The sequence below is a fragment of the Urocampus carinirostris genome, chromosome 10 (genome assembly GCF_059441175.1).
Source record: "Urocampus carinirostris isolate Australia breed hairy pipefish chromosome 10, RoL_Ucar_1.0, whole genome shotgun sequence".
Classification (NCBI taxonomy): Eukaryota; Metazoa; Chordata; class Actinopteri; order Syngnathiformes; family Syngnathidae; genus Urocampus; species Urocampus carinirostris.
In genome coordinates, this window is record NC_142358.1 from 30591392 (window position 1) to 30615528 (window position 24137).

The 24137-nt window shown below is 36.8% G+C and overlaps 1 protein-coding gene across 1 annotated transcript; it reads left to right on the forward strand.

Annotated features, from left to right (window-relative positions):
- Positions 1-8005: 8005 nt before the first annotated feature.
- Positions 8006-23176, forward strand: LOC148358734 (cholinesterase-like). The gene is made up of 9 exons (XM_088345463.1): positions 8006-8307; positions 9885-10110; positions 13505-13634; positions 14582-14733; positions 14803-14989; positions 17779-18089; positions 19718-19927; positions 20084-20241; positions 21627-23176. Exons 1-9 carry the CDS (start codon positions 8010-8012, stop codon positions 21722-21724), a joined length of 1770 nt encoding a protein of 589 aa, XP_088201589.1. The 5' UTR covers positions 8006-8009; the 3' UTR covers positions 21725-23176.
- The last annotated feature ends 961 nt before the right edge of the window (positions 23177-24137 follow it).

Consider the following 24137-nt stretch of genomic DNA (forward strand, 5'->3'; position numbering starts at 1 on the left):
TTCTTAAGCTTCATGTCTTGGATTGGATGCTATGTTTATTATTTTTGCTTGTTGACAGTTAAATTTAGTTTAGGGGGTGAACATCTTTCCACTAAAGTAGTGTTTGATGTTTGAGAGTGAAACATCATCCAAGGAAGTTTCAAATGGAAATAGTATGATTCTATTTAGTTTGACTCTGCAGGATAATGATTTGTTTCAGTACAGCATGGGTGCTTTTGCACAAGTCTCAAAACGTTGCTTTTGTCGTTTTACATGATCCGAGTTAGCTTTTATAGTACTGCAAATGTGTCATATACGGTATGTGTCTGATTTAAAAATTGCATCTCTCAATATTGTCAGGACCAGAACGGAAACAGGACCCACTCGCGTAACGTTTCTCACAAGTTTTATTAGAGGAAAGGGAGGGGGTTGCGCCAACGATCCGGTGATTGCTGGATGCGGGAAGCAGGTCACTCTGAACGCGGAATTGGGACTTCCGTGGCGAGCGATGGCGGGAACGGAGAAAAACGGGTCAGTAGCCGTAGAGCAAAAAGGTGGTCGGGATCGGAAACAAGTTGAAAGCCAGGAGAGGAGAATAGACGTGGTCGAGATCCAGAACGGATCGTTATTCGGGACGGGAGAACAGACGTGGTCAGGATCAAAACAGGTCGTAATTTGGGACGAGAGAGCAGACGTGGTTGAGATCAAAACAGATTGTAGCGGGAGACATACAGGGGCAAAAAAACTGGACAGGCGAAAAAGGGCCTGCAGTGTATAAACAAAAATTCACAGACGGACCGACAAAATAGGACTGACATAACAGAGTTTTAATACTGACAGGGAGCCAATCCGTTAACAAGCTGCAGCTGGCGCCACACGGGTGAGGCCAATTGGGCGCCCTGGCAACCGTGACAAATATTCTGTCTGATTTGATGCTCTCAAATCTTTTAAAACACGTTTTCGGTTCCAACGGTGTTCTGTTACAGCCCTACTCATAATATTTTATGAAGGAAGTCTTTTCAATATATTACATTTTACAAGTATGTGATTGTTGTGGCATCAGCAAGTTTACCTAAAGAGATACATTAATAAACATTTTGCTCAAAAGTTTGATCAAAATCTGACATCCATTGAGAGTTTATGCCAATGTTTCAAAACGGTTCATTTATAGACTTGCATTAAAGCCACGTTAGCAATGTCTTAAAAATGAACCATGGCATATACAAACGGTTTACTTCATCCCCTTTTACTGTTAAACTCCAACTTTTGCCATTAAACAGGTTAAAGCACGCTCACGGACAGCACAATTAACTTTGATTGTGCAAAGTTAGCAACAAACAGCGTGGTGCCTTCAGGGCAATAGAAACTTGCTAACCATCCGCTGTGTTATACAGATTAATCATTTAGATATGTTTCTTTTTTCAATTATTTCACTTTAAAAGAACAGGAAAAGTTAAAATCAAGGTCAGACTATGCATTGAGTAAAAAAATAGCATTTATTTTCCAAATATAAGTTTTCCTTTATCGAATTAGATATTTTGCAGAAGGATCAGCGACCCCACTCTTAAGTAACAATCTAGGCCAGCATGTTTTGATAGTGTGCACACTATTGTGCTATGTGACCCTGTTTAGTGTGCCCCAGAAGAGTGCCCAATTTAATTTTAAATCGATCCAACCATTTTCTGAACCGCATGAAGCTTTCTTTTTCCACTCCTATTTCAAATGAAACGGCTCGCCTCTCCTTAACTCTTTACACCAACCAAATTGCATGGATGCACGAGATATTCAAAAATAAAAATGTCAAAGTTCTTAGCGCGCTGGGTACACAGTATAAAATGTTTACACAAGAACTAAGAAGAGTAAGCCGTATTTCTTCTAGCGTTTTTCGTAAATCAATGGTCATAAATAGTGGGGCGTCTGTAAATATGTGTATATGTGTATGAGGACCTGCTCATGAGGAAGTACTGGGAATTATGTTACTTCATATGTTCGATGAAACTGTTAAATATCTCCCATTAAAAACTGATACAACGCATATGTGGTAAAATTGTTGCATATAATTTAGCCACTATCATAATTTACTTATTTAACCCCCCTTCAAAAAAAAAAAAAAAAAAAAAACTAAGAAAACAACATATTTTAAGTATTATTGATGTTGCAAAAACATGTTTATAGTGTAGTAAACCATAAAAAAGTCAATCGTATAAAAAAAAATACATAAGAAATATGATCTAAAATGAATAAGCTGTATTACTTCCAGAGCTGCGGAACACACATATGTTAGGGACATATTTTATATTCAGGCAACGTGATCATTTTAAGCTAAAAAAAAAACAAAAAACACATTGATCTGGTGTCAGGAATTAACTTTTAAACATTTACAACATTTAGAACAGTGTGCCTAAAGTTTTTTTTTAACTGACAAAATTGTGCTTTGGCTCAAAAATGTTAATAAAACACTGTTGTATACAATTTCCTCAGTTATAGTATGTCAAAATAATACAGAAGTAACATTAAATCCAGTAAGTTGAAGGTAACATTTTTCCCTTTCAAATTTGCAATAAATACATAGTAATAAATCCTAAATAAAACCAATTCTCTATCAGGCAACTGAAGACTGAAGAGAAGGAATCACACCCACCAGCATGCAAACAGGAACAAAATAACACTTAAAAAAGTCATGTCATTTCTTAAAAAAGTCATGGATTACTTTAGCTTGTTCTTACATATTTGCCATATATGAAGCACCACTGGCCCCAGGTAAAGTTGACACACTTAAATTGATGAAGTTCAACTTGCTTGTTCACATTTGTCTTCTGCTCCAGTAACATTCGGGTGAAGCTACTGTTTTATTCAGGGAGGGGGCAAGACCACACACGCAGGACGGGGACATGATGATTCCACGCCTTACTCATGTCAACAACTGCGCAATCTTCCACTCCACGCAGAATCAAAACGCAACTGACAAGGTAAGACGTCAAAACGTCCTTTGCATATTTCAAAATGCTAAATCCGGTTTTATTCCTGCGCAGTTTGCTTAGTGACACTTCCACCTTTTTGCGTTATGCGCGCGTGCGGAAAGTCCGCTAAATCGGCCGACGTTGGGATTGTGCGCTGCAAAGTGCAATACGAGGGTCCTGTGCGCCGTGCGCACGCGCAATCGCTCTGGAGTGAAATTGGGCGCGCCTGGCTCAGGATGCGTTTGTTCAACTAAAATGTGTTTCTTTACGTCCGTAGACATTTTGCATGGTTTTTATAAATGGATATTAATTGACAGTAGTTTTTGTGTGTTTTTTCTTTTATGTTAAATTAAATATTTTGCATCACTGCAAACAAAATCGGCGTGAAACAGCCAAAAAACCTTGCTGAGGGCCCAGTAGAAGATCCAGACTGAACCATCCCTAGTTGGGTGGGCCAGTGTCCCACAAACTCCTAATCGTGCGTTTTGACCACTGTGACTTGATGTGTGCTTCGCAGACTGAATGCTATATAAGCACCATCCAATCAAGATGACTAATACTAATCTAGTCCTTTTTTTTTCTTTTTTTTCTTTTTTGGGGAAAATCTTAACGATACAAAGCCTTAAGGGAACAGCAAGTGCTGAATAAATATAGAGGAGAACATAAAGTAAGTAAATACAAAAAGATCATGTTAAAAATGAATTTAATAATAATAATACAAAGTTACCGGACACCAGAGCAGACAACTCTGAAAAGTTGCCTGCCCAGCCATAAAGTTGCCTGCCCCATTTTTCACAGCTTGGAATGCAATAAGACCACTAATCGCAAAAAACAAACCAAAAAAAAAACAGTTGTTGCCAAGTATTAAGGATTGATAATCAGAATATATAACAGAACAACTCTTTAAAATTAAAGTTATTATAAATCAACTTATAACCTGTGTTGCATGTATATGACATCGCTGTTTTGCATCTGGCATCAGTATATACCTGTATTTACTCATCTTCATTCATGCAATGTTTGCGTTGTGTCGTCTGCAACAAGCCAAGTGAACTCCTCTTTCCACGATGTTTTTAATGTATGTTTACGTTTTTTAGCGTCATCAATTTCGTTAAGCTTCTTTTGAATCTTTCTTCTGGGGCTGAAGTTTTGGCTTGATTCCTAACCACTATTATTTTTTTCTTGCAATCTCTGTGCATCTACTTTGGAAAATAATATGCAAATACATGACCTCATAATGCTCGGGAAAGTCCGGAAGCACAAAGTTATCCGATGCAGGCTTCTGATTGGCTGCCGAGTATGCAAATGCTTAATGAACCAAAATTTCAAAATTTCGAAATCGGAATAAATTTTTGATTTGAAAAAAAGCAAAAAAAAAAAAAAGAAAAACATTCTTGAAAAGTTGTCAGCCACAGAGACGTTGTGTAAGTTGTACGCCTGACGTGTAATATGCAAGGGCCGGGCGCCCGGGCAAACGTTATTTCGGACACTGCCAATAATCATGCCATGTTTGACTCAATATAAGAGAAGGTTCTTATTTATATTATATATACCTTGGACATTGGGATGTAATATGTATCATTCTTAAAGATTCAACCAAAACGTCCAAATTTGCTTAAAAGGTTCCGAAAAATGGGTTTACGTTTTTGATATGTCTTTTCTTGTGGATAAACCATTTTGCTATACATATACAGGTAATGCGATTCATTCAATGGCCACCGTTGTAATTGGCTGTTTTAGATACAAGCAAGTGATTCCATAAAATTCAACTCTTCTGTGGTGCTAGGGTCTCCATTTCAAGGTTATACAATGTAATAACTGATGTGTCTCCGAGCCATACAATCAGATTAGAATGGGAATATATGGTTATGGATGCATATAATATTTGTTAGGATGTTGTATTAACTTTATTGAGTGATACTATTTTCCTTTGGTGGTCAGGACTGAGTTGAACCCTTGGTTAAAAGTGACCCACTAACTAACTAAGGGTTAGTGGTGTCAAGGTTGCCGTGGTACCCAATTGGCCCCGCTGGTGTGGCGCCAGCTGCGGCTCGTTGATGGATTGGCTTTCCATCTATTTAAGCTCAGTGCTCTTACTCTTCCTTTGTCAGTCCGTCAACGAACCTCTCCCCCGCAAGACGTCGGTTTTGACTCGGTCCTGTTTCCTGTTGGTATTTCCCGTTCCCATTTATTTTGTCCTGTTTAATATCCATTTCCAGTTTCATTCCCATCTAGTTTGTCCTGTTTATTTTCGATATCCTGCTTTGATATCAATCCTGTCTATCCTGTCCTGTCCGGTATCAACCCCCATCTGTCCAATATATGCTCAAGCAATTGGTATCGATATTGTCGGTCTCTGGCTTCCAATCATTCCACGCCAGACTGCTGCCTAACTTGCATGACTCCCCATTTCCCGTAAATAAAAGGCTTGTGTTGGAAATGTCACGCATTTGGGTCCTGATCATGTTCCGGTTCTTGACAATTGTTGCCAATTCGTAACACAACATGAGGGTTAATTCTACCAAGATAATCATTTATTTAAATTGTCATATGGAATGATACTTTGAATGCAGCATAAAGCAATCCGTTGTTCTCAACCTGTGGCCTACACCTTAAATTATATATATTTTTTCACCCACATTGAAAAACAAAAAAGACTTATTCATGTATATTTAAATGAAGTTTTAACATACCTGTCAAATCAACCAATTGCTTTTCTTATTAATGATTGCAATTCCAGTTAGTAAGTGATAATAAACCATAAAAACAGCGTGACACCTATTCAAGACAGCCAGCCAGCATATATAGAATGAAAATAAATATAGTTTGTGGTAACAGGTATATTTTATTTATCAAATAAACAACACAAACAATTATATCAGCATCTTTCTTAGTTCCCCATTTGCAGTAAATTCAGTGTTGCTTATTATACGTAACATTTTTTTCTTTATTTTCCCTGTAAGAACATATTTGTAGAGCCTACACAATTTGAAATGATTAAAAAAATGGATAAAATACTGTGAAAACATAAAAGTTAAATAAATATTGATGTGTCAAGCTAAGTGACATATGGCAGATTGGGACCTTTGGTCAATGGAAATATTCAAGCTTTTGAGATGATGAAATGTAATAGTGAATGTATATATTTCTTCGTTTAAAAGTTTAACTTAAACATATTTGAAATATGGTTTATTGGTAATTGGTAGTTTATTTGTAATTTTGTTTCGAAGTGCCTTCAATCACCTATTGGATACATTTAAAGCAATTTAAGGAACCACTACATCAGAGGTCGCAAACCTTGTTGGAGCTAAAAGCAAATTTAGCGCAAAGGGCTACCAGTTTGATATGTCTTCCCTACATAATAACTTATCAAGTCAAGTCATGTCACATTTATTTGTATAGCCCTTAATCACAAAATATTTCAAAGTGAATGGACAGCATTACAATACACCATCCCCTGATCTTAAACCAACATGTGGGCAAGGACAAACTCAAAACCTCAGCACAGGTAAAATAAGAAACCTTGAGAATGGCCCTCACAAGTGGTAATCCCCCTTCAAGGATGACCAGGGTGCAATAGATTTGGACCTATCATATTATTACTAAATTTGAGCTAAGTCATTATCAGGTTAAATATTTGAAGTAGGTTTTGTATCGTCAACCACATAAACAGTGTCCCCTCTAAGCTGCGCGCGTGCGCAATTGCGCACTGCTTGGACATTTTCAGCGGACACAAGAAAATCTAGCCAGGGCAAAAAAAATGAGGGCTCACAATTACTTATTAAGAACCGACTTAAGTCAAAGTTACAGTGCATGAAGGTAAAAATACATGGGTTACCCCGACGTTGTGTCCTAAATGCGGTATTTTGAAGTCGAACGAAGTTGAGTAAAGTTAGTAAAGTATGTAAAAAACCGGCTTCTTTGGCTCGGCTCACTAAAAGGAACCGGCTCTTTCGGTTCCTCTACGGCTCTCCAGGTTGTTTTTGCTTCTTTATTCCCAACATGACCAAATATTAAATACAATTATGCACAAAATGACTTAAAGTAAGGGGGAATAGAACAAAAAAGAAAAAACTACCAAAATGAAAAAGTAGTGAAAAGCCTAGAAAAAAAAAACAAAAGGAAGAGAAAAAAAGAAGGAATATTTTAGAAAAAAAGCCAGAAAAAAAGAAAATAAATAAATGTAGGAAAAAAGTAGATAGAGAACAAAAACCAAAAAGTAACAGCTCGGCAAAAATAAACACAATGTGATTTTTTTTAAAGGAATTTAAAAAAAAAAAGTAGAAAAAAAACACAGAAAAAAGAATAAAAAGTTTGTGTTGGATTCAAATAATTTCCAATTATATCAAGTGAATCTTGTTGCCAACATTGTACTTCCACTAAAACATGTGATTAAGTACAGTTCTGTACAAACGACTAAATAAGCCCCCAAAAATGTTAATAGTATGCGACAAAATATATCAGGAAATAAAAAGAAGTGGATATCTTGTGAAAGAACTGCAAGAACAAACGACGTTTGTAGGCCGTACAACCTTTGCAATAGTACATGAGTCAATTCATTCAAAAGTGAAAAAAAATGTTTGCATTGCCGGAAACTCAGCAAAATGTAACTTGATGTCAAGTTTTGGACATGTTTGATAATTAATTATCTTCCCACACTTGGGATTATGGTTGCTTACTGTTGTTTCAAGCGTTGCTCACCAACTTTGTGTGAACGCTCAGACCTGTGGAAAATTAGAGGGAACAATGCACATGAAATATATTACAATTACTAACAATTAATAACATCGGTGAGCTAGTTTCAGAACCGGTCACTCAGTTGTCCTCAGTGGGGCTACCTGATTCCCGCAGGCGCCACAGTTGAAACCCTTGCACTAGACAATAAATCTGAAGTTTTTAAGCTAAAATCAAACCTGTATATATTTACGTTACTTGTATGGTCAAACAATTGAAGCTATTAATTAATCTATCAGGAAAACAAATGAATTAACTTTTTCGGATCATGATATTTTAACCGTATTCTGATTATCAATATCAATCCTCATTTTTCCCTTTTTGCTAGCATTCCCAATGGCGACGCACTCAAAAAGTAAAGCAAATGCTCTTCTCATGCTGTTTTCCATCCTGTCCGTGTCATTCGCCACGCAAGAGGACCTCGTCATCAACACCAACAAAGGCAAAGTCCGAGGCAAACAGCTTGCTGTGCTCGGCGGGGGTGTTCGAGCCTTCCTTGGAATTCCTTACGCAAAACCGCCTGTGGGCAAACTGAGATTCAGAGATCCAGAGCCTGCTGAAAGATGGGAGGGGGTATTAGATGCTACAAATTATGCAAAGTCTTGCCACCAGGTTCCTGATACACTCTACCCAGGTACGCTCCGTTTTATAAACAGATATCCACACATGTTATGATATTGGTTTGTTTTTGACAACATATAAACAATAAATAACATTTGGAAATACAATGAGAAATGGGTGGTAGCTCAGGTAACATTGTTACCTTGATGGTATTTTTCAGGCTCTCCTTCAAATACAGTTTATTAGCAGTTCAATAGATCAAAACAGTAATTTGGAGATATAGTACTCCCTCGCTACTTTGCACATCGTACGTCATGGCCTCAGTGTAAATAGTATTCTGCGATCCATTATCCATTCCAATTGGAGACCGGCCGAGTGAATTTTTGTCAGGTCTTGCGGATCTTGTTTTCCGTACTAACCATTAAAAAAGGAACTGCCCTAATGTAGCCATGATCCATTATAGCAGATGTCATATTGCTGTGACCAGGGAGCGTCAGAGAAATCTTTTGTCAAGCCTGGCAGTTCTTATTTTGCTGTTATTTGTATGTTCTCTTAAAATGGACTGCACTCGAGTGGCAGGAATCCGTTATCCCAAAACCTTAACTGGCAGAAGACACTTTTGTTGGGAGGGTTGTAGTTCTGGCCTGCCTAAAACAAAATGCACAGTTTTGGCGAATATCCATTGACCCCCGGTCCTTTACCACTGCATAGCCATGTAAAAAAAAAAAACTTTTGTTCTCTACTTCGCAGATTTTTGCATATTGCAGTGATTCTGAAGGACAACATATTAAAGTGCCACAAACTAAGATGACACATTCCACTATGAGGGGCAATACAATATTTTTTTAATGTAAGCAGAGTGGCAAAACATGATTCACACAAATAGGATCTTTTACTTTAAGGAAGTAAAAATGTACTTGATAATTGATTTATCCTTATTCCTCCCATAGTCAGAATGTTTTTTTTTTTTTCTTTTGGAACTTAGATTGACTGATGTTAAATTGTGGCTAAATTTGAAGGCCAGATTCTATATTAATATTGTATGCTCTTGTATGAAGGTAATTAAAATCTTTATTTAGTGTTTTTTTTATTGTATAATACTGACTTTGATCAATTATCTCACTGCACTGTGTATATTTTTGGTAATTACCTTTAGTTAAAGTTTAAAATCTACATTAAAAAAAAATATATATATATATATATTTAGGACAACTTTATCCTGATGTGGCTTGCTTTTAAAAAAAATGATAAACAACTTTGTTCAAAATCTAAATAGTTTGTATTTTTCAGCTGTACAGTAATACTTAGCGGGGTATCCTACTGTACTCTAGACGGAAAAGGCTTGGATTAAGGGTGGATCGCTATTTATAAAAGCAACCACCTGTCACGGATGGTTGTGCTAGCTGTGTGTAAAGTGCCAAAAATGTATACTGATTTAGATTTGAAAACCAAATTAGATTCTCCGTTGCCACAGCCTACTCACAACAGTTTTTTTTAAAGCATGGTCATGAAGTAAGCCCTTGAATTTATGATTGACAATGACATTTACCTCCATGGATCGAAGGGTTCAAAGAGTACCAAACCCTATAAAAGTGTTTGCGTTACTCTCACTTGAGGTTTTATTGAATTCTATGTTGTATTTTTATACAGGTTTTAGGGGTGCAGAGATGTGGAACCCTAACACTAAGTTGAGTGAGGACTGTCTGTATCTAAATGTCTGGACCCCATTTAGCAAAGCCAGTCATAGTTCATTGGCTCATGTACTTGTTTGGATCTATGGAGGAGGATTTATCTCAGGGACGTCGTCTCTGGATCTCTATGATGGCCGCTATCTGAGTAAAGTCGAAAATGTTGTTGTGGTATCGATGAATTACAGGTGAGGAATTTCCACATAAATATTATGATTTATTGATTTTTACTAGGGTCCCATAATACACATGTTTGGTTATTAAAATGTCATTTCTTGTTGACAGTATGGACAATTTAGAACCAAGTATGTACACTAAAGTGAACCGGAGTATTCATTGTCTTAATCATCTGTTCTTCCAAATAGGTATATGACATTTAGCAAATACATTTGCCTGCATTGGTAGTCTAGCAGTTTCACATTTTAGCGTGGATTCAGTGTAAACACGCAATCTGGATGGGAAATTTGTATCTGTTTCCATTCCCAAGAATCATCATTATTGATACTAAAAAATCCAGATCACTGAGAGGGAAATTAAATGAATTTTCATGTTAAAATGTAAACCAACATACTGATCGTCTTTTCATTGGCAAAGCATTGCACATAAATATTGAACTACATAACCTCAACCTAAACCCCCAAACCACTTTGGGGATTTTTGGTATGGCTATAGACAATAATCACCAACACTATGCCTGGTTAGTTAGCTAGGACCTGCTTGTCATTCTGGAAGCTGAAATCCCACTGGATCTTGGCCCTGATGGTCTCAGCGACCGTCTGTGGTATGGCTCACCGGCAATTGGGATACTTCTATATCATACTGGGTGCAGAAGTTCCTGTATACTATAACAGCTACTTGGTTTGGCCTCTCCATGTTTGCTGATTGAGCTAGCATCTTACACCCTGCCGCATTGTGCTGGACTATTTCAAGGGCGTCTTTGGACAGTTTGGGTCTGTTCTACTCTCGTAGAACCTGGCCTCCATGGCTCTTGTGTTTGTGACCTGTTCTTGTTCTGCCATGATCTGCTGTTTGTCAATCAGTCCTGCATTTTCCAATCACTGGAACATATTAGGCACACTCGAATATGTTATTAACGGCGTAACACTTTCAAAGCTATTCACATAACTCTAGCATGGAATGTGAAATTGGAGCTAATATGTGAAACAATATAATAATTTTTGTAACAATGACAATAAAGGTCTATTCTATTCTATTCTGATCTATTCTATTCTATTCTAAAAGAAAATGCTTACTAGACCATCATATTCACTCCAAATCACTAAATCCAATGAAAAAAAACATCCACGGTGCCACTTTTACCGGTAAAAAAACTCCCAGTAGGTACCGGATGTAGACAATATGCACCTTCCTCCTTCCGCTTTACGTCGCGGTCAAGGTTAACATAAGCAACACAGGCCTGGAGTGCCATCTTGTGGTTTATTGTGAACATAACATGTTAAATGATGTACAGTGCCTGTAATGAAAACATATAACTAAACTACCGTATTTTCCGCACTATAAGGCGCACCTAAAACCCTTTATTTTTTTCAAAAGCTGACCATGCGCCTTATAATACAGTGCGCCTTATATATGGATCAATATTAAGTCGCAAAGTCTTGCAACTAAGGCAAGCAGCCGCCGACTATATTTTCCCCTGAAGGCGAAGTAGTCCGCGGTGTATGCTGGGATTTATATACCGGCGTTTCATTTCCTAACCAATGTGTCAATCATCATTTGAATCAGTCACTATTGGCTAAAGTTATTCGGAGGTAAAGGGGGCGGATCCTTTTTTATCATTTACAGGCTTGCATAGGCTAAAGCGGGGCAAAACAAAGCCTGCAATTGGACGAAAAAGATCAATGTGAATTACACGTTGGGTTGCACTACGGCATAGAGAAAAAATGTTTTACTATTCTGTATTTGTAAATATTTTACTCTCCTGGATTTACTACACTCACGGTTGTAAGAAGACCACGGTTACATATCATTATTGAACGTGATGGCTGCAAGAGAACTTAGGTGAGCTATGCGGCTTTATATTTTCCCGGTATCTTGTTTTAGAACGATCTTGATGTTTCTGTGATGAGTCTATTTTTAAACTAAATTCAATTCAAAGTGTTTATTGTCATATGCACAGTAAAGAACTCAGTTTCCCTTCACAATTAAATTCTTACTTTGCTATCGACACAGTTGCCAGCAAAAAATAAATCGTAAACTAAGAAATGTTTGGCATTTCTTGAATCCCAAGACTTTAACCTTCTGAATGATATTTGGAACGATGCATTTGAGTGATTGGTGACATCGTACAGACACTGTTTCCGTACATGTCTGAGACACGTATTTGCTTCTTTGCAAGCTTTCCGAATGTTAAGGGGGTAATAAGTTTGACTGAACTATCTGACTGTTTTGTCGATGTTCCCATTGTAGCGCCTTATAATCCGGTGCGCCTTATGTATGGAAAATATAGGACCAAAAACTATTTTTTTTAGGGGTGCGCCCTATAACCCAGTGTGCCTTATAGTGCGGAAAATACGGTATATGATCATGGAGCACCCCCAGCCAAACTAACAAACGGTACTAAGAGAGAGAGAGAGAGAGAGAGAGAGAGAGAGAGAGAGAGAGAGAGAGAGAGAGAGAGAGAGAGAGAGAGAGAGAGAGAGAGAGGTGGTTGTTATGGTAGCCTGAAGGTCTGAGTACTGAACATTTTGTGCTTACTTGAAGTCTTCTCTCCCATGGAAACCTGGTAAGGGTATACACTGAATCCCAGTCCAAGTCATTGTGATGATAGACAGATAGGACCACCTGTTGCTTTCTAAATGAAGACAGCAGTAGGGAACCCTTACAGACCCAACCAGAGTACACAATCATTATGGCCAAGGTCTGCATTCTTCAAGTCCACTCTGCTCTAGTAAACTCAGCTTCACCATAAAAATCTGACACAATCCCCTTATTTAAAGGATATTTAGTTACGTTAACCTGGGTCAAACCTAATATGGCTTACCTTCATTGATGGATGGGTTGCGTCACAAAAGGCATACGGTTTTGAGACACAAGAAAAAGTAAAAGGTTTTTACAGATGAAGTACATATTTCATTTGATGAAACATGCAGAGATAGTTGAAAGAATAGGATCAAGAGTGGCTTGCTCAGGGGGTAAAGGATTTATCATATCTGGCCAGTTTCAGCTTTTATAACTTTTTCCCCTCGCTTGATCGATGAAACCCGGGCTGCTTATTAGCTTGTGCTATCAATGTTTGAGTGAGGATTTATACTATATTCCCTCCAAGGCCAAACTAAAATGATTGAAATAATAAGGAGACACTGTAAAAGGTCGTTGGTGAAAAAGTGCGTATGAAAATAAACACTCAACTTTGAAATCCTGATACTAATATTCAATGTCAATTGGAATTGTTATGAACAAGACATTTAGTATTGGGATGTAGTAGATGCATTATAATTTACATTTTTTCACAGTCACAATTTTAAGATTAATGTTCAATATTTCTACATGTATTGTTTTATATCTAAATAAAGTGATGATCAAACTATCATTAGTTGCAAGTAATCTTAACATATATTACAGACTTGGTCCACTTGGTTTCTTGAGTTTGCCTGACAACAACATCCGGGGAAACGCAGGTCTCCTGGACCAGCGCTTAGCCCTCCAATGGGTTGCCAATAATATCGTTGCTTTTGGGGGTGATCCTTCACAGGTAATAATTTTGTGTTATATTGTTGCTTATTCTGTAGACTGTATTTTCAGCACTATAATATGTACCGGATTATAAGGCACACCCAAAAAAATAGCCTTTTGTCACATATTTTTTTTATATACTGTATAAAGTGCATTGAAATAAAACTACAATAAGAAGTAGTGTTTATTTGTGTAAAACGGTTGCACATTTTCATTTTACACACTTATGGTATGCATTAGGGGAATCACTGGTCAAATATTGTATGCCAAATATGCCAAATATTTTATGTAATGGGAATTAAACCGGGATCCCAGGTTGAGGGTGCTACAAACCAACTACTAGACCACCAGTTGTATGGATGACATAAACAAGACATTTGATTTTACCCCATTTTCACACGAGTTTTCTTCCTGGTGCCAAAAATAATTGTTAGAGAATGAAGAAAACAGAAAAAAACGCTAGATGAAAAATAAAAACTATTTGGTGTATATGATGATGAATAAGACTATGCGTTTTTTTATACAGTATATTCCAGGACACCTTTCTGTTTTCTCAATTATGGAACGAAAGTAAGAGTAGTGTGGTAATGGGATAAAACCCAGTAACTTTTCATTTGCCCTCAGATGTCAGATGATCAGATGTTCTCTCACCGCTAGAACCAGGGTTAGATTCCTGTTGTATACAATGCTTTGCGATTTATTCAATGATTTCATATATATAACAGTTAAACCGTAGAGCATCCTGTAGTAAGTCAAACTAATACATTTGGTATGCATATTCCATTTTATCTACTAGTATGTTGCGGTATATAAAACCCACTGTATTACAAGGTGAATTTTTAAATTTCCCGCCAAATTTTGTTTTTTTAGGTGCGCCTTACAGTCCGAAAAATACATTCGTGTAATAATTGTTACTTTAATGCAAGTAATAAACACTTTTTCTTTTTGATTTGCTGTTTTGTGCAGGTCACACTTTTTGGTGAGAGTGCTGGATCTGCATCTGTCGGTTTCCACCTCCTGTCCCCAGGCAGTCGTGGCTTTTTTCAAAAGGCTATCATGCAGAGTGGTTCCCCAACTGCGAAATGGGCCTTGGGTAACCAATCAGTTGCCTATGAACGGTAATGGAAAGCCAGCATATCACTCTGATTATTTAAACCTGTACTGTTAACGCTTACTCTATCGTCCAGGTCAATGAAGCTGGCAAGGTTAGTCGGCTGTCCCGTTTCTTCTCTGGCTCAACTGGACAACTGTTTACAGAAGGCTGATCCTTCTTTAATAACCACAATGCAATTTGAAGTCATCACAGAGCCTGGTGTATTGTTCATTCCCTTTCCACCTGTTGTGGACGGTTATTTCCTACCAAACGAACCAGAAGTAGGTCTGAGTATATCATGTACTGTCACGATACTATGTATGAGCCGTTTATTCATTTTTGAATGGTTTTAAGTCTGAACGTAAAACAAGATGTATCGTGCTCAAAGTGAAAACATCAAAAAACCAGCAATCGACTTCTGATATGCAAAATGTAAAGTGTCCTTAAATATTCTTAGTTATCAATTGACCAGAATTGACCTTAAACAGCAATTTAATTGAGGTAAACCTTGTTGCAGCCAGGAACACATTGGAACCAGAAGTTCAGCTTTGAATTTGAAATTGAGAAGGCAGGTCAATATATTTAAGGATGTAAATATAAGTTAAACAACATCAGAATTGTTAAAGTTAGTCATTATAAAGACTCTTTGGTGGCTGTATTACACAAGTAAAAGACAAATATTAAGTTAAATCGTTGTCCCTAACGGAGGAGCCCTCCGGGGAAGCCATTTCAGGCAAGTGTCCTCGCAGAGAGAGAGCTCGTCCGGTCGGGCATGTGTTTATTATTTGTCACAGGAAACAGAACACACACACATGAGCACGACTTCACAATAAAAGTATTTGAGAGTATAAAACAAATATAAGATTGATAAACGTACAAAAGATGTAATTACACTGATGATTGAAACGTTACTTTATGTGTGTGTGTGTGAGAAATATTGTTTTTATATTCAGGAATATAAAAACAAGTTATTTTCATTGCATTGAATTCTGAGAAATGTACACCCAAAACGGCCAACTTTACAAGAATACACATGGATACTAGTGTTTTTCTCGGACTTGAATATATAAAGTCAAATTAATGAAATGAGAAAAGCAGGATCGAGTGGCTATCCAAAAAAGTAAAGTGAAATACATCCCTGACTTGCAAATATCTACCAATATCTGCCCGATCACTGTAAAGTTCCTGCAAGTGCAGGATTCACCCTTTCAGGACCACCCGGCTGAGGAAACATAGAGGGCAACATTTCACACATTATGAGATACTCAAGGATATTAACTAATCCAAAAATTCACTCAGACATTGGAAACATTGCATACGATGCCATCAAAAATTGGGGTCCATTTACAAACCACACTTTTGATAATTGCATAAATCTCCAGAGGAACATTTCCCAGGTGGTTTGAGGGTCATAAACTGTAGAACAGTGGTCTCAAACCTGTGACCCCAGGTATTTTTGCAGCAGGACAATGATAGTACGCAGGGTTGGGTAAAGTTACTTTAACTGGATTACTTTCAATTACTGTTGGATTATTCCAATACCAAATATGCTGATAAAAGACAAAAGAAACTAAATATGAATGAAATTACTAAATTTTGTGGAGGCTTGGGGAGTAACGGAATACATGGAACGGCAAAAATGATGTTGGCAAGCTGTTTGGATTTATTTTCATTTTGTTCCTGTCGCATTTTATCTTAGTTTTGCCGGAGATCAAAGAGATCAAAGCCAGGAGAGAAAGCTTACAACGTGTTGTGAGTCATAATTTTATTCATATTTAGTTTATTTTGTCTTTTATTAGCATATTTGTTATTGAAGTAATCCAAAATTAATTGAAAGTAATCCAGTTAAAGTAACCCTACCCAACCCTGATAGTACGTGATCCCCGCATTAATAGTAAATTAATTTTAGTGTGACCCACGCTGTATGAATGCTACATCCTGGCTCATTAGCAGAGGTCAAAATTCACATGCTAATGTTTTGAGGCCTATTTCCGTCCGGCCAGAAATGTGGTGAGGTAGCTTCTTCCTGGTTTGACTATAAGTTTCAACAAATTAGTTAACTAGGTGTTCAATATTTTCCTTGAATCGAAACGCAGAACAGAGGGCTTCTTGGTTGTAAAAAGATGTCGGCACAGCTGTTGAACTGAAGCTTAAAGGACAGTGGATTCACTTTATATGTAACTTTGGGTGTTTCAGCCTTTGACCAAAGTTTGTTATTTGGATTTTACCACTCACATTTCTTAGGTCTTCATTGCTTTCTAAATTGTATTATATTTTACTTTATTATTCATTTGTAATGTATTCTTGGCTCCTATTATTTCATGTAAAAAACAACACACATACATTTGAGAACAGTGGTCTTTATTGCATTTTTTTCTGTGGAAAGTCACTTATGGTTTAACTTCACCCAGACTTTAACTCCAGTGCCCCTCTAGTAAATTGAGTTTAAGACCCCTGCTGTCATTCAAATTTGTTGATCTTTTCTCAACTCTCTAACCAAGCTGTGAGGCAAGATTAGAACAAAACATATTTGCAGTCAACAGGACAATAGTGTTGAATTAAATGCACATGTTTAAAGACTAGACTAATGATAACGATATAAAGGCATTCATCCGTGTTAAATAAAGTTGTATCTCAAGTGGACTGCTATATTTATATGTACGTATAATATATGACTGAGTAAAAGCATGTGCACACGAAATGAGAGGCGATCAAGCACTAAACCATGTGGGACAATATGCAATAAGGTTCTAGGAGTCGAATGAAATAGCTCTTTAAAGCATGCAGGGTCATTAATGAGATATGTTGGTATGGAATCCTGTGCATACAATTCTGGACTAATTCTGGACACACCACCGCTGTTAAGCATCGACAAAGAAAGACAAAGATAAGATCAATGCATTGTTTAGCTTTGTAGAAAGCTGTTTTTTTTTCTAGCAGCTGTTTCGAACAGCTATTTTCCCATGGGAAAATACCCGTAAACCGCATGTACTGATTCTTGCTTTATAGAGAAATAGCAAAGAATGAAAGAACAAAATAATCACCAGATGTAATTTTAATTTCCCTGCAGGTGTTGCTGAAAGATCATAATCTTCCAAGAAAACCACTGTTGCTTGGATTAAACAAGAATGAAGGGACATACTTTTTACTGTATGGGATGCCAGGGTTTAACATCACTGGCGAGAGTCTCATCACAAGGATGGAGTTCCTGGATGGAGCGCATCTGGCTCTAGATGGTTTTGACGCCGCTGCAAAAGAAGGAGCCATTTTCCAATATACAGATTGGACGGACGTGTATAATAGGATGAAAAACCGTGACTCCCTGGGGGATATGGTGGGAGACAGATATTTTGTTTGTCCCTTGTTAGAGTTTGCTCACAGGTAAATGTGGGAACGTCAGTAGTATATAAATGTGTTTGGCCTTAAGGATGTTAGCATGTCTCTATCTTGATCTCTCTTGAATTAACATCTGTATAAATCGTAAACACATTTGGAATGCTACGGTTAGGCCCAAAAATATTTGGACAGACAAACATTTTTCAGAAGTTGGGTTCTAAATGCATCAATATTGGGCTTGAAATCTCATATCTTGACTAGAACTGAAGTCTTGAAAGAGTGTAATGACTAATTCAAGTTGTTGTACAACAACTTCTGACTGTAAATAAATGAATTGTTTACACATTTTTCAAACACATTTCATTTTAGGGACTAAACATCTTTGGACAATTTAGCATAATCTTAACAAAAAGGGTTGTTGTGAATGTTCTGTTTCAAATGCTTTGAGTAATTCACTGCCTTAATTCTGGAACCTGTGGACATCACCAAATGCTGGGTGTCCTCCTCACTGATGCTTTGCCAGGCCTTTACCGCAGCAACAGCCTTATGTTCTTGCTTTTCTGTGGGTCTTTCCACTTTAAGCCTCTTCTTGAGCAAGTGGAATGCATTTTCTATATGTTTTAGATCCGGAGATTCACTTGGCCAATGCATACTATTTGATCTATTATGCCTAAATAGCGCCTGGTTTGCTTTTGCCATATGCTTTTGGTTTCTGTTTACTTCAAAATTCATCTGGCTACTTTTCATCTCTTGTTTTCAATGAACATAAGTGACCCAGTGTCTTTGGAGGCCACCACTTTTCACACATGATGTTGTGTGGTTTAGATCATCTTCCGATCAATCTGATATAGGTTTAACTTTATCTCCTTTTTACATAAAAATGGGCTAGCTTGTTGAATATTTTTTTAGCAAAGTCAAGTCAGGCCTTTCTTTATTTGGAACGGATGGATGGCTTGCTCCTAGTGTTGAAATCTCTGTATTTAGTTTCAATAAGTCGTCTCATTATTGTAGACTTTTAAACCGGTACACCAACTTCTAAATAGAGTCAATCACTTCAGTAGAGGTTTTAAATGGATTTTTCTTTACCATGGAAATAATTAGGTGATCATCCATTGCTGTTGTCATCAGTGGGCATCCAGACCGTTTTGAATGACCAACCTCCTTTTTCTTAGAACAATCCAAACTGTTGATTTGGCTTCTCCAAGCAATTCTGAAATCTCTCTTATGGATTTTTTTTTCTTTTTTAGTCTCAGTATGTTCTGTTTAACTTCCATTGAGAGCTACTTTGAATACAACAGCTACCACCCAACTAAACTATACTTCACACCTTTTCACGACGTAATTGATGACATGGTAAGGTAGTAGTAGCCTTCTGAGTCGATCACAACCCTTTGAGTCAATTGTCCAATTACTTTTGGTCCCATTAAAAAGGGGTATAAAGAGTGTCAAAGGCTATAATTCCGAATCCCTTATTGCGAGTTGAATGTGGAAAGTCTCATGTCACACCTAAGATTGTGCACTTTAAGCCTATATTAATTACATTATTGTATTTTCTTATGTGTTTTTATGAACGGTTAAAATAACTGAACTTGTGTCACTTTCCAAATGTTTTCATTTAACATTTAATCTTTAATGACACATGAGTGTAATATCCCCTTTTTTGTCCACCCCAGGTACTCACAACATGGAAGCAAAACATTTCTATATTTATTCGACCACCAGTCTTCCATTAATCCTTGGCCAGCTTGGATGGGCATTTTACACGGTTATGAGATCGAGTTTGTGTTTGGAATGCCGCTGAATGTAACTTGGGGTTACACTAAAGCTGAAGTGAACATGACCAGGAAATTTTTGAAACATTGGGCCAACTTTGCAAGGACGGGGTATGCATAATAAAATATGTTATACACTATTTAAAAAGAATTACTCTTTAAGATTAAATTGTGTGTATTTACTGGTTAACCCAATCCTGATTTATACTTGAAACAGTTGTAAATGTCTCCCTTCTTTGTTTTGTGTGTGTGTTATTCTCTGTTCAGAAATCCAGCGATTGAGGGCGCTGCATGGCCGGTGTTTACCCCTGAACGCCAAGAGTATGTTACACTGAACTCGAATTTTCCAGAAAAAAGAAGCATGATGCGAGCTAAAGAGTGCTATTTGTGGGACACACTAATACCTGGAATACAAGCTGTTTCAGGTAGGACAGGTTTTACCGTTTATCAATAAACCAGTCAGACCACCAGTGGTGTGTGGTGTGCATTGAGGATGGAATCTGGTGAAACACTGTCAGATTAACAAATATTAACCTACATCATGAAGTAAAATATAACCTGTAGCATAGAAAAACATTTATTGTCGTACCTTAAAGGAGCAGTACATAATGGGTTTTTTTTTATTATTACTTGTTGCCACTATCTTGCTTTAGTGATCACTGCAGCTTCTGTCAGGTCTTTTGTGATGTGCTTGCAAGTACGTGCATTTCTTAGATGCACTCGGATAGACTGTTCATTTTTTATCTCACTTGGAATTTGGGCTGTCATTTTAATTGTACTATTGGCCCTCTTCTTTCTTTCATAATTTTCATGCTAAACTAACAAATAGAAAGAACCAATTCCCCCATCCCCCATTTCTCCTACTTTTTACGTTTTGCCCAAACATCTTTTTTAGTCTCAGTATGTTCTGTTGCTTTGTTCTTTGCTAAAAGTTAGATAAAAACAGATAGGCATGGTGGAAAATAATGGATAAGGGCTCTTTGAACTCAGTTGAATGTTTTAAACGCAAATAACATATTTAAGGACACCTAAAACAATGCACCACATCTTGAACTTATAAATGATGAATTATAAAAGATTGTTGAGGCTCATGTTGACCTTTTATTTTGTAAATAATAGTTTCAGAACTATGTGCAGGCAATTATTTTGTAAAAATGTAACACAATACTATAAAGGAAAAGTTTCTGGCTGCAAAACATTTCATTTCAGTGGAGTGGGCATGTGTAAGGGATAAGGAAGTATGTTGTGTACAGATATTTGTCTATCCCTACCGCTCACCTGAACAAATCGGTATACTTGAATGGCACTTTTGGGAATTCACGCTATTTTTCAAGTGGGTTTTCATCATAAATTGTCTCCACACTAATCACATATTATTAAATGAGAGTCCATATAAAATATCATTTAGTAACGTACAGCCAAAATGGGGTCTGTTGCTGTGACACCTTGACTATAAACTGTAGTGAAAACTGTGGCCTTTATATAGGGAACCATTAGATCAATCAACATTGTCGTGTCTAACTTTGTTAAGGTCAAATTAGAAGTGGAACAACACATACGAAATGAGCATGAGAAAATGTTATCTCTCTGAGCCATATATACTCATAAAAATAGCCATATATGGCTCGGGGGCAATAGGTTCCCAACCCCTGCTTTACATACTAATTGCATTAATATTATTTATAATAACATGTGAAGAGCTGGCAGTTTTAAATAAGAAAATCTAAATGGAACTAAAATTAGCTGTTTAATATAATTCCAATGTTATATTTCTATGTACTCTTACATGCATCTGTGTCTTTGTTTGCAGACAATCTCAAAGCCTGTACTACTGGAAATGGAAATATCATCCAACAAAGCTGCATGTACATTATATTTTTACTGTTAATTGCATTCATTGCATTTTGAGAGAAATGACCCCACCTTCCACATAGCCCGCACACAAAATAGTGGGAAATAGGAAACCGTGCCTTAGCAGTATGATCTTTGCTGCATGGAAACCGGAGGCTGCTTTACACACTTTCAATCGGTTGGTGGAGAGAGCCCACCCCCTCCTACACATGCCCACGTATTCTATTTGTGCACGTGTGTGGATTCTGTATATGAGTAATGGTTGCAACAACAATTTCTAACATGGTTTAATAGAAAATCCTTTCAAGGTATATAGGCAAATTCCCTTAAACAGTCTTTCTGAAACATGTTTTCTTTTCATCCATGTTTTATTATTCAATATGATAATAATAGTGAACAAATGGATGAATACATTATTTTATTACAGAGCTTTTGTCCGAAGCACTATACAATCTAACACTTTCCATTAATCTGTCTGAGTTGCGAGATGTGAGCTATTAAAATGCTGACAACCTGATTAGACAGGAGTATCTCAATCAACAATAAAGGTGCACAAAAACAACAGATGTGCTGTTTTAGCACAGCGTCAAAAATGGCTTATATTCTAGGGAGCATTTGATCTTTAAGTCACTATATGGATTATTAACAGCCTGCCTGCCTTTTTGACTGTGCATACAGTAAATGAGAAAATTGAAGTTTACCTTCAACAAAAGGGAAACAAAAACACAAGTGTTACATTAACGCTTTATGCAGTATAATATAATGCAACATAATTCTATACCAAAGCATCCAAGCAGGTTATTTTCGTCCTTGGAAGTTACGAAGCAGCAACTTTGTAAGTTCTTGTCACCATCTCGCTCGGTTTAAAAGGACCCTATTCAATCTGTCATCTTGTGCATATTTATATGTCACTTCAAGTCTAGTTTTGAAGATCTTTTTGTCTCAAAATAAGATCTGAAACTAGATGTTTGAGGCAGTGGAGGTCAAACTCAAAATGTATTTCTATTAATTCTCAAATGATCATCAGTGGTTCGAGGATAACTGAGGTGTATGATCACAAGTACGTTTCTCATGTTTAAGTGACACGTTGCATGTAACTGTACCTGACTCAATTATCTCTAAGGAACTATAGTATTTTTTGAGGAGACAAGACACTTTTCAAAGTTTTATCATAATGGCAAAACCTATTGGTATTGCAGTGAACTAGCTTGTTGTTTTTAAAATAAATACTGGTATAGTATTCACAGGGTTAGGTAGGGTTACTTTAACTTGATTACTTTCAATTACTTTTGGATTACTCCAATACCAACTATGCTAATAAAAGACAAAATAAACTAAACATGAATACAATTATGACTCACAACACGTGGTAAGCTTTCTCACCTGGCTTTGATCTCTTTGATCTTCGGCAAAACTAACATAAATTGTGACAGAAACAAAATGAAAATAAATCCAAACAGCTTGCCAACATCATTTTTGCCGTTCCATGTATTCCGTTACTCCCCAAGCCTGCACAAAATTTAGTAATTTTATTAAAATGTAGATTCTTTTGTCTTTCATTAGCATATTTGGTATTGGAGTAATCCAAAAGTAATTGAAAGTAATCAAGTTAAAGTAGCCCTACCCAACCCTGAGTATACAGTTGTCATTACATTTAACATTGACCCAAGCCTAAGTGCCAAATAAAGTGTGAAGGCACACTATCCTAAAGTGTGTACTACAATCTGCTATTATACATTTAGAATGGAACATATGAGCTTGTGAATGAACTAAAGTAAACAATCTGGATTTATATTCATAAATGCTGTGTCGGGGCTTTACTGAAAAAAAACAAAAAACAACTAGAGTGCTTTGTGTCAGTTTAATCTATAGTCTAAATCTCCTCTAACTATTTGCACAACTCATTTGGCTATTTATATTAATTTGCAAAGACAAAAGAAGTATTCATTGATCCATCTAATTTATATACAGTATACATCCAATCGATTATCATGGTTGTTACAAATATTCTAGCATGGAGGTAATCGGCCCACTCCATATATCCATGATCTCCTTGTGCTGGTGGAGCTCTCTTATAAAATGTACTATGTATGGATGGACTTGTGCATATTCATTCATACTAATCATGCAAATGCTGCTCTTTTGCACTAATATTAAAGGGAATGTGGACTGCTACCTTAATTGGGTTTTAAACTAGTCAGTTGTGACACAAAATAGGGATTTTTAATGCATTTTTTTAATTCTACCAAACAGTAAACCTCTGCCAACATAAAACAACATATTTAAATGCACTAGGAAAAGGTTTCAGTTCCTGTTTTTTCAAGCAGTGTTTTATTTTATTTTTATTCGCATTTCAATGAATGGTTGGAGTTGTATTGATGCATTTTCATGCTCCCTGATTAAAAAACATTGTGTTATTTTTTTAAGACTATTAATCTTTATTTGTAAACTGCAATATTAAGTTTTATGG

Bases quoted from the DNA above. Each gene is read 5' to 3' on its own strand.
- LOC148358734 (XM_088345463.1), top strand. From the start codon at position 8,010: ATGGCGACGCACTCAAAAAGTAAAGCAAATGCTCTTCTCATGCTGTTT. The intron at 10,111-13,504 runs GTGAGGAATTTC...CATATATTACAG, and splicing joins GTGGTATCGATGAATTACAG to ACTTGGTCCACTTGGTTTCT. The intron at 13,635-14,581 runs GTAATAATTTTG...TGTTTTGTGCAG, and splicing joins TTGGGGGTGATCCTTCACAG to GTCACACTTTTTGGTGAGAG.